The 15,246-nt window shown below is 33.7% G+C and overlaps 1 protein-coding gene across 3 annotated transcripts; it reads right to left on the reverse strand.

Moving 5' to 3' along the window:
• Positions 206-7,404, reverse strand: LOC105172283 (DNA repair RAD52-like protein 2, chloroplastic). Of its 3 annotated transcripts, none has more exons than XM_011093664.2 (5): positions 7,220-7,404; positions 5,916-6,255; positions 5,770-5,807; positions 3,850-3,941; positions 206-546 (listed from the first exon to the last, which is right to left on the reverse strand). In XM_011093664.2, the coding sequence occupies exons 2-5, from the start codon at positions 6,239-6,241 to the stop codon at positions 409-411; spliced, it is 594 nt and encodes a 197-aa protein (XP_011091966.1). In that variant the 5' UTR covers positions 6,242-6,255; positions 7,220-7,404; the 3' UTR covers positions 206-408. The 3 variants fall into 3 exon arrangements, with proteins under 3 accessions (XP_011091966.1, XP_020553051.1, XP_011091965.1); XM_020697392.1 differs by having other exon boundaries at positions 5,916-6,337; XM_011093663.2 differs by having other exon boundaries at positions 5,916-6,259; positions 7,220-7,403.

The raw sequence follows: 15,246 nt of genomic DNA on the forward strand, positions 1-15,246 counted from the left end.
AGTCCTAGATGTCATTTTTCAACCCACAAAAAATTTACGTATAATTACTTCAAACTGCAGGAGAGAACAGTGTAATTATTCCTTTATTTTAATGATTAATTCAAGTGCTTGATTCTCCATTTTACGACTTCATTGTCCTCTTGATTGACCTTTGACGTCTTGTATGTGAACAATGCAAGTTACTTTCACCAGCACGAGAAAGTAATACCATGCAAGCAATTCATCCTTTATTTATATAGTCGAGAACCCAAAAAAAAGTCCTCAGAAGTTAGACACTATATGATCAGATATCGATTATCGTAGGCATCCTTAAAAGAATTACATACATTAATTCCAAGCATAAAAACAGATTTCTCAATCAAAAGTACAAACGATTGGGGCCCTCAAACAACTCACACCCCAAAGCTTCTACTCTTCATGGTAAAGATACAATCCAAGACCAAACCGAGCACATGCTCTGCAAAATGCAATTTCCTCTGCTGCAGCAACAGGATCTGCATTATTGTCGTTGCCAGGTGATACAGTCCCAGTCGATTCACGGTGTGCCTATACTTAGATGTAGCAACCTTTAGATTTATCTTTCCAGTGTTAACTTATGATGAAGTCGAGGGAATAAACACAATGCACGATAAAAGGAAAGGACATCTCAGCTACCATGCAACAAATAAAACAATGACATTACAAATGAACCAACAGAATGATGAACTGAGAATACGGATGCAAGAAACTTGGCCCATTGTATCCAACCACCAATGCACCATACACAGATACAAGTTCATAGTCAGATGGGCAATCATGAAAATTTACCAAAAAAGAAGATCTCGGTAAGTATATATTACACATATAAATTACATAAAGTGAACAGTTAGCAGCCTCTATTTAGTAAACCAAGGAAGAAAATAACTGAAGCAATCAAATCTGATATTTACACAGCTGCTCCTTTTCTCTCTTTACCTTCCACATCAATTTCCCCATCCAAGAGATTTTGTTGTTGAACTAAAGTTTACTCGATTAACAATCTGTGCTAGTTTAAGATATGCAGTTTTTGTATTTCACCCACTTTAAAGATAATCTTTTGCACCACACCCCACAGTTTTTTTCAGGAAAAGAAAAAGGTAAACATACCAAAAAATTTACTGTATTTTGTGCTAAAATCAGTTTGGTAATCATTATGTACCTTTTATTTGCATTTCATCACAGGCAAAGCACCACTCCGATTGCTCTTTTCCAAAAGGAACTATGAGATGTTACATGAATAGGAGCTTTGCTGCTAATCTAAAAGTAAACAACCCTAGCTCAAGCCAAGGGGTGGGCATTCGGACTGAATTTTCCAGTTCCAGATTTGATCCGATTGGATTTGGATTTAAAGGGAAAGCCAGAAAACCTGCATCCTTCATTTGACACAGTTCATCCTTCAGACCGATGGCAGACCAGATATCCAGCCGCCAGCCACTGCATATGCAACTCTTCCCACACCGCTGGTCCGGCGGGCCCCCCTTATATTTCCTCTCCTAGCTCTTATCATCATGTTCCTCTATTATTATAGATTTGTAATGCTATTTGACTGCAATGTCTGTATTGGGATGGAATGGAACGCGAAAGCTGATTGGACTTCGAAAATAGAATCTAATCTTCGTTTGTAGCAATCCTCTCTCGTTATTCATTAAACATTTTTGCCAGTGTCTATCCTATTCCCTTTGAAGGAGTTTGATGGAAGAACAGAGAACCTACTGTAATGTTTGGATTTATATAGAGAGAGAAAAATAGAGATAAATAAGTGTGTTGAAGATAAATGGTATGTTTGGATTTGTGTTCTGAGATAATTTAAAATATTTTAAAATAAACGGTGTAGGTTTGATGTTCGGATTTGGGAGACAAATCATTGTTCATTGTCAAATCATATCTTTTTTATATATATTTTTATATATAAATATTGTATGTTTAATGTTGTATTTTTTTGAGACAAAAATCACTGTTTATTATCAAATCATGTCTCTTTTATATTATATATATGTATATATATAGAAAGTTGAAAACAAAAAAAGCACACGGATAAGGTGTAAAAACACAAAAACAAACATTCTGCTGTTTTATCTTATCTTGGGAAATGCAAAAACATGAAACCAAACATAGTGTAACAGTTTTGCTATCTTATTCCCGTAAAATTTTCATTCAAGATGAGATGAGGACAAAAGGCAAGAAATTGAATAAAGCTGAAAAATCTTATATTTATTTATCAATATTTTTCAAAAGTATGACTGGCTCAAAAGGTATCTTAGATTTCTTATATTAACCATGATAACCTTATCAACAATTATATTGATAAGGTTAAAATGGGTAAAATAAAAATAGGCATCAACTAGGTTATATAATAAGTTATTAGTAGGGACACAATAATTATTGACAAAGCTTGACACTTATTACACTTTAAATAAATTTCCAATTAGTCGATCATATTTGTGACTCATCTTTTAATATGTTCCATTTTGCAATATTTATATCAGCTGTTTATAATTAAACTTACCCAAGACTTTAGGAAAGTCAAATAAGCTGGTTTTATTAGAACCCAAGTACTAATTAAAAATTATTAGTTAGAGCCTTCACAAACCAAAATATTAACTTTTTAATAGATTACCAATAACAAAATGTTTGTTTCATTTAATACATTATTGTATTATTGATTACCACACATTTTATTTTCTTCATTATGGAGTTAGTATTCAATATATAATACAAATATACTAATGTTTATTATTATTTATTAGCAACACTATGTAATTATCTTCCTTTCGTTGACTAAGGGGCAAAAAGAAATGTTTACTTTAGTACAAGTATAATTATTTTATTTGTATATATATGTACACACATACGCATGATTAGTACTATTACCATAAGTCAGAGTATTTCATTACATGAATAAATCTTTAGTGTAAATTTTCATAGTTGGAAGGGGTCAAAATCATATGTATTTGAGGGGGCGAATTATGGTCATTCAATATAGTTCATCTTTCAAAAACATTCTGCAAAATTCAAATTTTAAATTGTTTCTAGTTTAATATTTAGGAGAGAGATACAATACAGTAATTATTATGTTCTATGTCAAATATAAAAACATTTGTCCAACAAAAGTACTATATCAATTTAGAATCTTTTTCAAGCAAGAAACAAAAAATCATAACCCTATGAACATAAATATTTTACAGTGTTAATTAGTAGACTTTTTGGTACTATATAATAAAAATATTAGTGATTAGATATGTCCTCGACTACTCAACTTTGGAAGATAAAAGTTTATTACCAAATTCATCTCAAACTCTTAGAAGTCACAATCCATAAAAGATTGAAAAAGAAAATCCCACAAATGAAAAAAAAGGAGTAGAAAAAAGAAATTTGATCAACTATGAAGGAAGAAACTAACTGGCGCAACTAAATATTGCCAAGTCCGCAATTCCAACTTCTTTTTTCCCCACCCTCCTTTGTAGCCCCAAACATTCACAATTAATTGTCCCAATCGCACTAGTTCCATCAATCCCACACTGAACTCCAGATACAAAAGGACATCAAATCATTTTTCTATTGGTACTGATAAGCTTAAAGGAAGTTTACTTCCTCTTCCTGGAAGAATTTGATTTAAAGAGAGCAGGTTCGTATTGACAAGATACTTAAATTAATAGCCATTAGCTTTCAGAAAATTATCATCTCCTCTTAAACCAAAACTGTCTAACACGCAATAGGAACAAACCAAAATTTCCAAGGAAGAGAAACAATCTCTTGTGTGTGTGTGTGTATTATGAGCTTGTTGTAAAGGTATAAGTTGACAGTTAATATGACAAGCAAACAAAAACATACCTCCCCATCCGAACCCCGAACTGTTACCCGATACACCACAGTCACAGTCCCATTCTCAGAAAAAATGACATCACGAATTTCTCCACACCAACCTACAAAAAATGGGTTGTTGGTAATTCAAGCATTCTGTCCAATAATAACTCTAACAATAACTGCAGAAAAGTTATCCCAAAACTTGCAAAAGTAGCAAAATAAGAAACATTGTTCAGAAACAATTAGCCTAACACTATGTTTAGTTAGGGTGAAAAGTGGAAGTATAAGAGAAGTTGAAGTAAAAAGTAATGTATAATAAATAGTTCGGTGTTTGGTTGGGGGGAAGGGATGAATAGAAAGTAAAACTCGATGTATATGAAACCCCTCCGGAGTCCTATTTTGTTTCTGTCCAAAATTGTGGGTGGAAAGTGAAAGTATAGGGCCCAAAAAGACAAAAAAGTATATATTTTATTTTTACTTACTCTATTGCCCATATATCTATATAATTTCCGTCCAATTTTTTCTTATCCCTGCTGATAGTAAAGATGAACAAATCGCTAAAAACTACCGTAGTCAATGATGAATATTTTATTAATAAAAGATATTCTTGTTCTTATTTGATAAATATTTTTATTAATAAGATTTTTAGATTTTTGATATACTAATATATTAATATAAAATTAATTTGTTTATTTTCTAATACAAAATAAAGAGAAGGATTATTCGACAAAATTACAAAAAATAGACTTGTTTTTCTCATTTGTTTTCCTTGTACCAACCAAATGAAGTATTTGAAATTTACTCCCTTTCCAATCATGCCAATATTTGAGATTTACTCCCCTTCCAATCATGCCAAACAACTTGACAGAAATCTATTATTCTTTGCCTTACTTTCCACCTTTCACTTCCCGTCCTCCTTTCACTTCCATTTTCCTCTTAGTTGAACCAAACAAACCCTAAATGAAATCGTTCTACATGTTAATTACACTTTAATAAACTGTACAGAACAATGGTACTGACAACCTATCAAGCTCAGATACACAGTAAACTCATTACATTACCCAAAAAAGGAGGGGGCAAAAGGAGCTTCTGTAACATTCACTAAGGTTTAGGCTTCATTCATGATCATTAGTTCCCAAATAGCAAGATGGGTAAATGTAGAAGCAAAACCTTTAATGTCTTGGTCCTCATGGGAAACTGCAAGAGAAATAAGCAAAATCTACTCGAAAGAGAACCATTTACAGTTTAGGTGGGACAATCCTAGTGAATAAAACTATCGCGACATTTCAAGAAATAATGCATATGTTTTCTTTTAATCAAGGAATGGAAAAACAATGGAAAATAGAGATCTATATCCTCTAATTTCACTATGTCCATTCTCTCATTTCCGCCAAGTAGCGCTTTATTTCATCTTTCTCAGCAAGACATTTTGGAAATACATTCCTTACAAACTTAGGACATAGAAACAATAAGTTATGTTCCCTTGAATCGAGGGCATGGAAACATGAAGGAGCACCATCAAACATAATCGGAGAGGAAGAAAAAGGCAATGGAACACAAATGCGAACCAGAAAGACAATCTAGGGAAAATAACTAAGCAGCAGTAACATAATTTTTTTCAAGAAAGCTTTGAGTGCACATTTGTGGAGAGATAAAGAGAACAGATTACAAAGACAACTCGGGGTAAGAATAAAATAGCATGTCCTATACAAGTATAAGTGAGTGCATTAGATTGTAAAAGAATGATATAATGAAATAAGGAATATAAAGAAGTATAATACTAATCAGTTATTGTGTGGGAAGGTACGTAAGGGAATATTGTGTCATTAGATGTATTTTGGCACTGTAGACTAACATCATACGCGAGTTAGTTCTAGCACTGCTTTACACATGATGGATATGTCCGTTCTGTAATACTAACAAGACAAATGAGATGCAAGACGTCACCTGGGGCATAAAAGCTTAGCATGCGGTTTGCCTGGTACCTGGACATAGCCATACATCAGATGATCAGCAACAACACAAAGGAGAGAGGAAACAAGGAAACAGAAAAAAATACAAGGTGCATTGTTACTGTAAAGCTTGTTACTTACCATGGGATGAAGGTGGAATGATCATCATGAGTCTTGATTATGTTATCCGGAATCCTCTTATTCAGGTCACGGAGAATCTCTGCAAGGGGACGAGTGATGCAGGATGACTTGTCCAGAGGCACCACATAATTTGAATTAGGGGCAGCTGCTTTCTTACTACTGCTACTGCCATCACCACCAGACAGAGCAGAAACTCGGAGCTTCAATATCCTTACAGGAAAAGTGGAACTAATCTGGGTGTGCGTCCACCATGGTATGGGGCACCTTGTCACAGGAAAATTGACCTCTGTCGCTGGCAGCTTGAGTTTAGGGCATTGGATGGCCATTCCAACAACCACCACTATCTAATTACCAAACACATGTTTCAGTGGGTTGCGCATGTGATGGTAGATGGGATGAGTTGTTAATCAGACTTCCTCGCTCTTTCAAATAAATCCCGAATTTATAAACAAGTTTATGAAAAACAAAGCAAATAATTAGATTTATCAGTTCTTAACTCCTTGCCCATCAATAGGTGAAAGGATGCTACAAAGAACTCAATAAGCTCTCAACATCCACCACAAAATATGCAACCTCTCATGTATTCTCTAATAAGACTTCACTCCTGATACCATTAGTATCATTGATCACATCACACAGAGTTGCATAAGACATTACCGAACTACATGGCTTATAAATTCTTATGAACAAGCAAAAAATCTATAAATACGATCTTTACATTGCTACTCAACACTATAGCTCTCAACATCCACCACAAAATATGCAACCTCTCATGTATTCTCTAATAAGACTTCACTCCTGATACCATTAGTATCATTGATCACATCACACAGAGTTGCATAAGACATTACCGAACTACATGGCTTATAAATTCTTATGAACAAGCAAAAAATCTATAAATACGATCTTTACATTGCTACTCAACACTATAGCTCCCTTCAAATCAATCGATTCACATTTCTTCTTATTGCTACTAAACAAGTGCAAACCACATGAGTGAAATATTTTGTTGAAATGAATTGTTAAATTTGGTCCAAAATCGAACTCAAATTGATCCCAAAACCGAAGCTTCCAAAAAATTTAACTAAAATCGAAGATTTCAACAAATATGAAAAAAAAACCCATTTATACAAACGGAACATTGCAGACAACAAATCAATGCACAAATATAGAAAACCCATTTCCACAAACTCAGTCACCCATAACCGTAATAACCATCAAATATTCCTAATAACATCCTTGCACACTCAGAAAAATTCAAAAAACAAACCAATTTTGTATACAGAAAACGAGAAGAAATAAACCCGTTTGTGCTCTTGCTTGGCCGCGCGAGTCTCAAGTGCCTACAACAGCAATCGTCTTCCTCGTGTCGTCGCTGAAGATGGATTGGAGCTTGCAATAGTTGATTTGAGGCTAGGGTTTTAGGATTTAGATTTGCGGAGAAAAAATTGGTGAAGTCGACTAGTGAGTTAAAGAGAAAGACAAAGAAGAAGTGAGGGGTGGTTGTGAAAGAAAGAGAAAAAAGTGAAAGTAATTTTTTTAATATTAAATATTATTATATTAATTATCAAAAATATTAAATATATTGTATAATATTTAATTTATTGTTATAAACATAAACTATTAATTAATTTAGTAGTAATATAATTAGAAAAATGTATCAAAAATAATTTTATCAAAAGTAATAAAATAATTGTATCAAAAAATGTATCAAAAATGCCTCGTCAGTTCACACTCGATATCCGTTGTTATGCTTAAAAAACATAAGCAACATCGGGCTCAGTGCATCGAACAACATTCATATGTTGCTTACAGCAAAGAGTAGGGGATGTCAAACATCTAAGTTTCTCACCAGTCTACCACGACTGAATCTTGGATAGCTTATCCCTAGATAGGAATTCAATTCCTATATGGAGAATTTTATAGACAATATTCGTATTTTAGAGTTCCACAACATCTTTCTATCATTCCAAATGATCAAACATGTTTTTAACATCTAAAACACTAGGAGCACAATTGAGCTCCCATTGACCTTTCACATTGTTCCTGATCGAGTCATGTACCTCATGAACTTGCCAAAGCAAGTATCCTAGATACAGGACGTTCAAACCTAGTATGAACTCCATAGCGGATTTTACGACTCAAAGTTGTTTGTCCGAATCAATATCTTACATCGCTTCTCCTTGTCCGATCTGATTTAGAAACTTGTACCTTTCAGATAACTGGAGCTTTCTGATCATCCTTTGGAGAACCTAGATATAGTCAGTAAAGTTTGATTATAGCTTATGTTTGCATTAAGTGATAACGAACCTGTATAAATCAGACTCCGAGTCTAATTTGCCTCCCACTTGTCCATTGACGTATGCAGGACCATTCCTCATACTCAAGACTTTTTGTAGGACATAGGTTTGCCAATCCATATTAAAAATGGTGTCTAGATTGCAACCTTAAGAAAACGCCATATTTTTCAACTTGACGGTTTTCGAAAGTCCATACCTATATGGGCCAGGTAATTAAGTGAAACACCGATCGAACCATGTCTAACCAAAGGTCGTTTTCTTCCTCACTAGAGACAGTTCAACATCGTCTCTTCGGGAAGAATTTCACTGAATTAGAATTCCATTCTCATTTGGATATTTCAAGAACTCCTATTAAATACGCATCACCTTGCTCCCATCGAAGGGTTTGTCATCGTAACCAGTTTGCTTCTCCTCCTCAAGCCTAATTTCTTTGAACTTTCTAGAAGTTCTTAGGTTTGTGAACCCTCAACTGGTTTTTTGTGTATTTAGTAACCTACAAATGTCTGTTTGGATCCAATCCATCAGGTCACTTTTTACAAGCATTCTTTGTCCCATAAAGTGTTTTTATGGATTTTCTTCTCTGTAAGGATTCATAAGTTAGTAGACTCAAATGTAACGTCCGTAGAATTTTTCGCATAATTAGGGGACTAATTGATAATTATTAGAAATTTAAATTTAATTAGTAAATAAATTATAGATTGAATTTGGGATATAATAAAATTTGAACAGATTAAATTGGAGTTCGTTATAATATTTGAAAGCAAATTACATTAATTAAGAAAATTAATAAGAACGTAATGGGTATTATGAGAATAGTTTAATTAATAAATAATATAATAATAATATTATATATATTATAATGTATGTATATAAACTATATATAATAATATATATAGATATATAAATATAAAATGATGAGAAAAGAGAGAGTGGACGAGAGGGGCGGCCACCTCACTTCTCTATCCTCTCTTTCATATTACAATACACACATACATTATAATTATATTACACATACCACACACACATTTTTAAATTGCAATTTCTCTTGGCCGAAGGAGAAAACACATATATAATAATTATAATACACATACCACACACACATTTTTAAATTGCAATTTCTCTTGGCCGAAGGAGAAATAGAGGTTTGAAATTATAATTATAATTTTTATTAATTTACATAATTATATTATTTAACTACTCCTTTTATTAAATGTTCTTTATACTGACCGATGTACTATTTAATCAGAGTAATTTATGATTTTGGCTATTTAAATTAGTATCGAATTAAATATCATATTTGATATAAAAATGATATAGTGGGTTAATTAAATTATTAGATTTGTTATATTTAATTATTATTATAGCTAATTTACATAATTCCATCGGAATGATTAACCAAATATATAATTCTATGTATTGTTGCTTAATTAAATTATCTAGCAATGATAAATTGACAGAAAATTCATAGAAATGTCTCGAAAAATTATATTTAAGAAATATTATATTATTAAGAAGGGAAGATGAGTTTTTAATGATAATCTCATTTAAGGATGTTATTGAAAACGATAGTTATAAATATATAAGGGGTTTGATTAAAGAAATTCTTATTAATTAGTTGATAAATTAAATATACGTTTAAAAAGCTTAGAAAAGGTAGTTATTTAAAAGAAAATGGAACAGGGGTTTGGACTTTAGTATAAATAGAATATTAAAAGATTGGTGGAAAATGTACGAACATTATATAATATTTTATTTAGAGTTTATAACATTCTATACATATTGATTATACGTATAATATTCTATTATAGGACGTGACGGCAAACTAGAGGGTTGAACCGTCCCTCGCGAAATCGAAGCATTTTGGGATTAAGGTAAGTATAGCTAATTGGATTTATATATATAGCTATATGTGTAGTATTGTATATATATTATATATATTGGTTTCTTGGATGTGATCATGAACTTGGCTTTATATTTATATACGTGGATTTCGTGTATTGATATAATTAGTTGTGGATTATTTATTAGATTACCATAATATCGATGAAATTGTTACTATGTGTTATGTGATTGTAATGAAGGGACATGCGGGATATGATTATGTAATGATTATATAATTAATTGTTGTATGAAATCAAATTGGGAGTTATTATTGAGAAAGTAATTATTATAAAGAACAGAATGATGATCGTGATGATGAGATGATATGACGATGAGATGATGATGCCCAGCGAAACCATTGACTGATGTACTCAAATTAGACTAAGTAGGGTCCTTAGCTAATAAACGATAACGTCAAATATTATATCGTACATTGATTTACAGTCGTGGTATGTATTACTGCTTATATTTGATGTTGCTATACGACGAATGACTGTTAGTGATGTGACTGCTTGTACGTGAATTGTTGCCTGTGTATATATATATAGACTACTTAGTTATACTTATTGAGTAGACAGCTCATTCCTTGCCGCGTACTTTTCAAGAAATAGGTCACGTTGACTAGCCACATTGGACTTTGAGCTGTGCTGTTGTTCTTATTAGGTGGGCCGGCTGTAACATCTGAAGCTAGAGTTTTTGGCAGTCTGATTGTTAAATATTCTAGTCTCTGGTTTGTGTTTAAAATTGTGATACTACTTTTCTTGAGGTTATTTACATGAGGACATTTAGTGAGGATAAATATAAAATTTTAATAGTATCTATTATCTTTTATGATATATATTATATTGGTAAATTAGAATTTATTTTACGGGTTAAAAAGAAATTACTTATAGAATGAGTTCTAATTAAGAAAATGATGAAATAGTAATAATTAGATGTAGCGCGTAGGGGGCTCTACATTGGGTGGTATTATGCTATACTCTTTGAATCTACCAACCTACTTATCCTAACTAGAGGGATATGGCATAGCTCATGCATGCCATTCTCTGTAAGTTTTGTTCCTGACTATCTATTTATTTTGAGCGTGCATAATCTAATTATGATATAAAGTACGACAATTTAAAGCTTAGCAGACCCAAAAGAGTCTTTTATTGATCAAGTTTGTAGTCTAATTTGTCCAACAATTGACTAACAAAAACTTGATCATGCTGGGTTACTTATGCTACTTAACGTTAATACTAATGGCTAACTTTACTTAATCTTATAGCTTTTGCAGTAATTGCCTAGCCATCGCCTAGCTTTAAGACTATATGTCTTAGCGTTCTCTTTGTTTATGTGCTTCGAGAGCAAGTGTCCGACACTTGAAAATATAAATAGTAATCATGTTTGCTTAACAAATGCCATAGCTCAGGTGAAGAGGAGTTCAAGATACTCCCTTTTTTGATCCCCTTTGGCAATTTTACGCAAACGTTATATGTAAATTTTGATTGCTGAACCATTTTTCCTTTTTCCTTTTACCTCGCCCAAGCCGACAGTAGCGCTCAAAGCGCTTGTAGCAGCTAACTTTGCTCCATCCTTCTTCCTCATTCAGCGTCCAGCACCTTGCCTTTTGCTCTTGAGGTCGAAGCCTCCAAATTCAACAACAATGGAGCAGATCCTTTAATCGTTGCCTTGTATTGGTTTCAACCATTTTTATCAACTCATGAATAATCCTCTTAAGCCAATTTAGAGTTCATGATAAATAGGTCGAATGAGGGATGAAGAGACTAAAGGGTTACGTCAACGTATATCTCTTTTCAAGATCAATATTGATGTTATCGAGCTCTTCCCCAAGGGATAGCATCTAAAACCATGTTTATGTAAAGACGACACTCAGTTATCTTGGTTTCAAAACAATACTTCTGTCGCGGCATATCCAAGATGCCGCAAAAAATTGATTTATGTGGAGCATTATTGAGCCAACATTGTCCAGCCTATCATACTGCTCATGGGTGATGCTGTGGACCTTGCGATTGTGCTCATGCCTTAATCCTGAAATTCAAATGTTATTTTTTAAGTAAGGACTCCTTTCACAAGTCCGATGGAAGTGGCTTCCATCTCCCCCATCTCGATTCCACTCTCTCGCTTCCGCTCGCCCTCCCCGATTCGCTTGTCCCTTCATTTCCCAGTACACATGTCAATGTTGAGTTTTATATATTTCTTTACTGTTGTTGGCAACTGATTTCATGCTCGGTTCTTGGAGTTACTAGTTCTTGCAGGAAAAGCGGGCTACAAATCTTTATATTGCTTCTGTGTCCTACGGGAGAACTATATCATGAGGTATTATAGTTTAGTCGGGGTTTCCTTAGAGCTTATAGAGGATCGCCTTATTTCCTGCTGCCAGTCCAACTCATTGTGCCTATTGGAACTTTGATGTATGTATACTCTTACCATCAACTTATAGCATTATATGTAACACCCATGCACTGGGAGGCAATTGTGTCTAAATACTTTAGGCTATTTTAGATCTCTAGTGTTTGTAGTTCACGCACTGCTCGAAACTTGTATAGCATCAAATGATATTTGCCTGAAGGTTTAGTGCACAGGCTATATGTTCGTTGGTGATGGTATTATGAAGCATGCAGTCAGTTTTTCCAATGAAGCTGGATCTTGTCTGTTAACGGTCCATCTCTCGTTTAGTCCATGCTCCTGTTGTATATTTATATTTACTGTAATTTATACCCATGATTTTGTGAAAAGGAGATTGACAGGTAAGTTGGCATTACTTGGATCGGTTGGTTCTATTGGATGTCGGGAATCTGAATTTATAGAGTAGAATATTATTATCTGTATTAAGTGAATTCATTAAATCATGCTTCTTTGTGACCAAATAAATATTTATACAGTCTTCTCTACTTTAATGTATTAGTATTAGTAGAAATTCCTGATGTGCTCTCAGTTCTGATCATACAGCAGATCATAATATGCTGTTTCTGCTAATCCCTTCTGAAATATTGTATTCGCAAATAGAATGAGTTCAGATGTGTATCAACGATTGAATCGCCTTAACCTCTCACATAGATTGTAGGAGATGGGGAGTAAGACAAATTTCAACATGGACATCCACTGCAAAAGTAAAATCCTACCGTGCATGTTTATAAGACATAAGTCACATGAACGTTGGACGTGCATTAGATTTAGGTGCTGGGCATATACGGGTCCAGACAATCTTGTAAACTTATTCTTGTTCTTCTTCGTCAAAGCATTCATCCAATAACTGGGAGAGAGAATCCTAACATCTCTACCTTTAAACGCTGGCCCGAGGTCTATCATCAATTTCTGTTGGAGAAGATATGTGAAGATGCATTTGCGTCATCAGGTTTGAGAAACTTTAATTTGTTAGCATTAAAATTTTGCTAATTTTATCCAACATCACACAAACACGCATAGTCCAATCTCGAGCAATTTTTGTGTAGAAATTGATTGATTAACAAAAGAAATGTAGATCATGCTATAGTTTTTGGTGGATGTGCATGCCATTGTACAAATTGCTCGAAGTTTCTCCTAAGAATGGAAGTAGAATCTTGACACAACTAGAAATTTCCTGGAGAAAGCTCAGAAGCGGATGAAGAAGTATGCAAATCAAAACTGCCACTCCATTGAATTCAATACGGGAGATCTTGTGATGGTGAAGGTTCCAGACCCGAAATTATCAAAGTTATGAAGGGGGAGAGATCCTCGGTTGATGCAAAAGTATGTCGGCCCTTCGTCTATCATCAAGCATATTACAAAGGTGGCCTACAAAGTAGAGTTGCCTTCCTGGTGGAAGATGAAAGATCGCGTGGAACGACCTGGGAACGCGCTAGCGAAAGTGATAAATAAAAACTACATAATAATAAAATTGAATCGTAAAAACAAATGAATCCAAGGGATGTACCCTTGGAGTTCCCGGGCATTTGATGTAGTATGAACAATTACGCAGTAATAAAATATAATCATATGAGGCTATGGTTGGGAAAATAAAAATAGAAGCAAAATTAAAATCGAAATTTACCTCTTAAATTTCGAGCTTCCAACCAATTAGTTTAGTTGAACGTTCACCTGAGATTCCAACGTAGGAATCCTCCAAAGATGATCCACACCACACTGAAAACGAGACCTTGATTCCTTTGCTAGAAGGAATCAAGATCGAAAAACTCACCCTAGGTAAGTTGAAGGGGATGGCTGATGATGATGCAGAAGGAGAAGGATTATTTGTGTTGTATTGTGTAATGAATTATTAGCCTAATAATCATACACAAAATATATTTATATACCTTGAATAGATAAATAAGAATGTGTCTAGATACATTCTATTATCTATAAGGTAACTTTTTAATACGTTCCAAATAGAGAAGAGCCTAATTATGACCGAACTAGCACTTTCCAAAAATGCAATTTTTTGGTCAACTTTCCCTCTATCAATTGTGCTAGTGTGCCTTAATCATTGGGCATATTATATGTATAATAAATTCAAGGACCAGTGAATTTTAATTAAATGAATTTAAAAAAATTCATTTAATTGAGCCCGCTAGGTGTTTAATCCAATTAAATAGTCAAGCCCAAATTGTCTCTTATTAATTAATGGATATTCATTAATTAAACAAAGACAAACCCAATTTAAATTAATCCAATTAATTTAAACTTGGACTATCCATCCAATGGACCCCTATGTGTGAGTAAATCTAATTACTCACATCTTATGGAATTAATTCCATATTAATTCTTTGTTCTTTCTCTGTGATTTGTGTGCGACTCTTTAGGTTTACTTTTTAGCTAGACTTGGGCTAGTGTCCAACACAATTGTTAATTAAATCTAATTTGATTAATATTAATTGATTAACCCTTAATCAAGAAAGTTCGACACCATGGGTGGCCATCTAGCAATGGTCCATGGCACTAGAGACTAGGTGAATTTTCTCATCAACATTTAGGCTCCCTATTCCATAGGGTAGAGTCCTTCCATCTATCGTGTTGGTTCCCATCCTAGACTAGGTATCTATGCTTAATACTTGAGATCGCGTTACACTAAATTTCTCGACATAGGAACCTCCATTTTCCACTCAATCAACGACTGTGCCCACAGATTCATAAAGCGTGAATGCATCCGTGAGTGCATAGGAGATACCTCT

Source organism: Sesamum indicum, linkage group LG10 (genome assembly GCF_000512975.1).
Source record: "Sesamum indicum cultivar Zhongzhi No. 13 linkage group LG10, S_indicum_v1.0, whole genome shotgun sequence".
NCBI classification, from domain to species: domain Eukaryota; kingdom Viridiplantae; phylum Streptophyta; class Magnoliopsida; order Lamiales; family Pedaliaceae; genus Sesamum; species Sesamum indicum.

Coding starts and splice junctions, on each gene's coding strand:
- LOC105172283 (XM_011093664.2), bottom strand. CDS start 6,241: ATGGCCATCCAATGCCCTAAACTCAAGCTGCCAGCGACAGAGGTCAAT. Junction 5,808..5,915: donor CATTCCACCTTCATCCCATG/GTAAGTAACAAG, acceptor GGCTATGTCCAG/GTACCAGGCAAACCGCATGC. Junction 547..3,849: donor TTCGGGGTTCGGATGGGGAG/GTATGTTTTTGT, acceptor ATCTAAGTATAG/GCACACCGTGAATCGACTGG.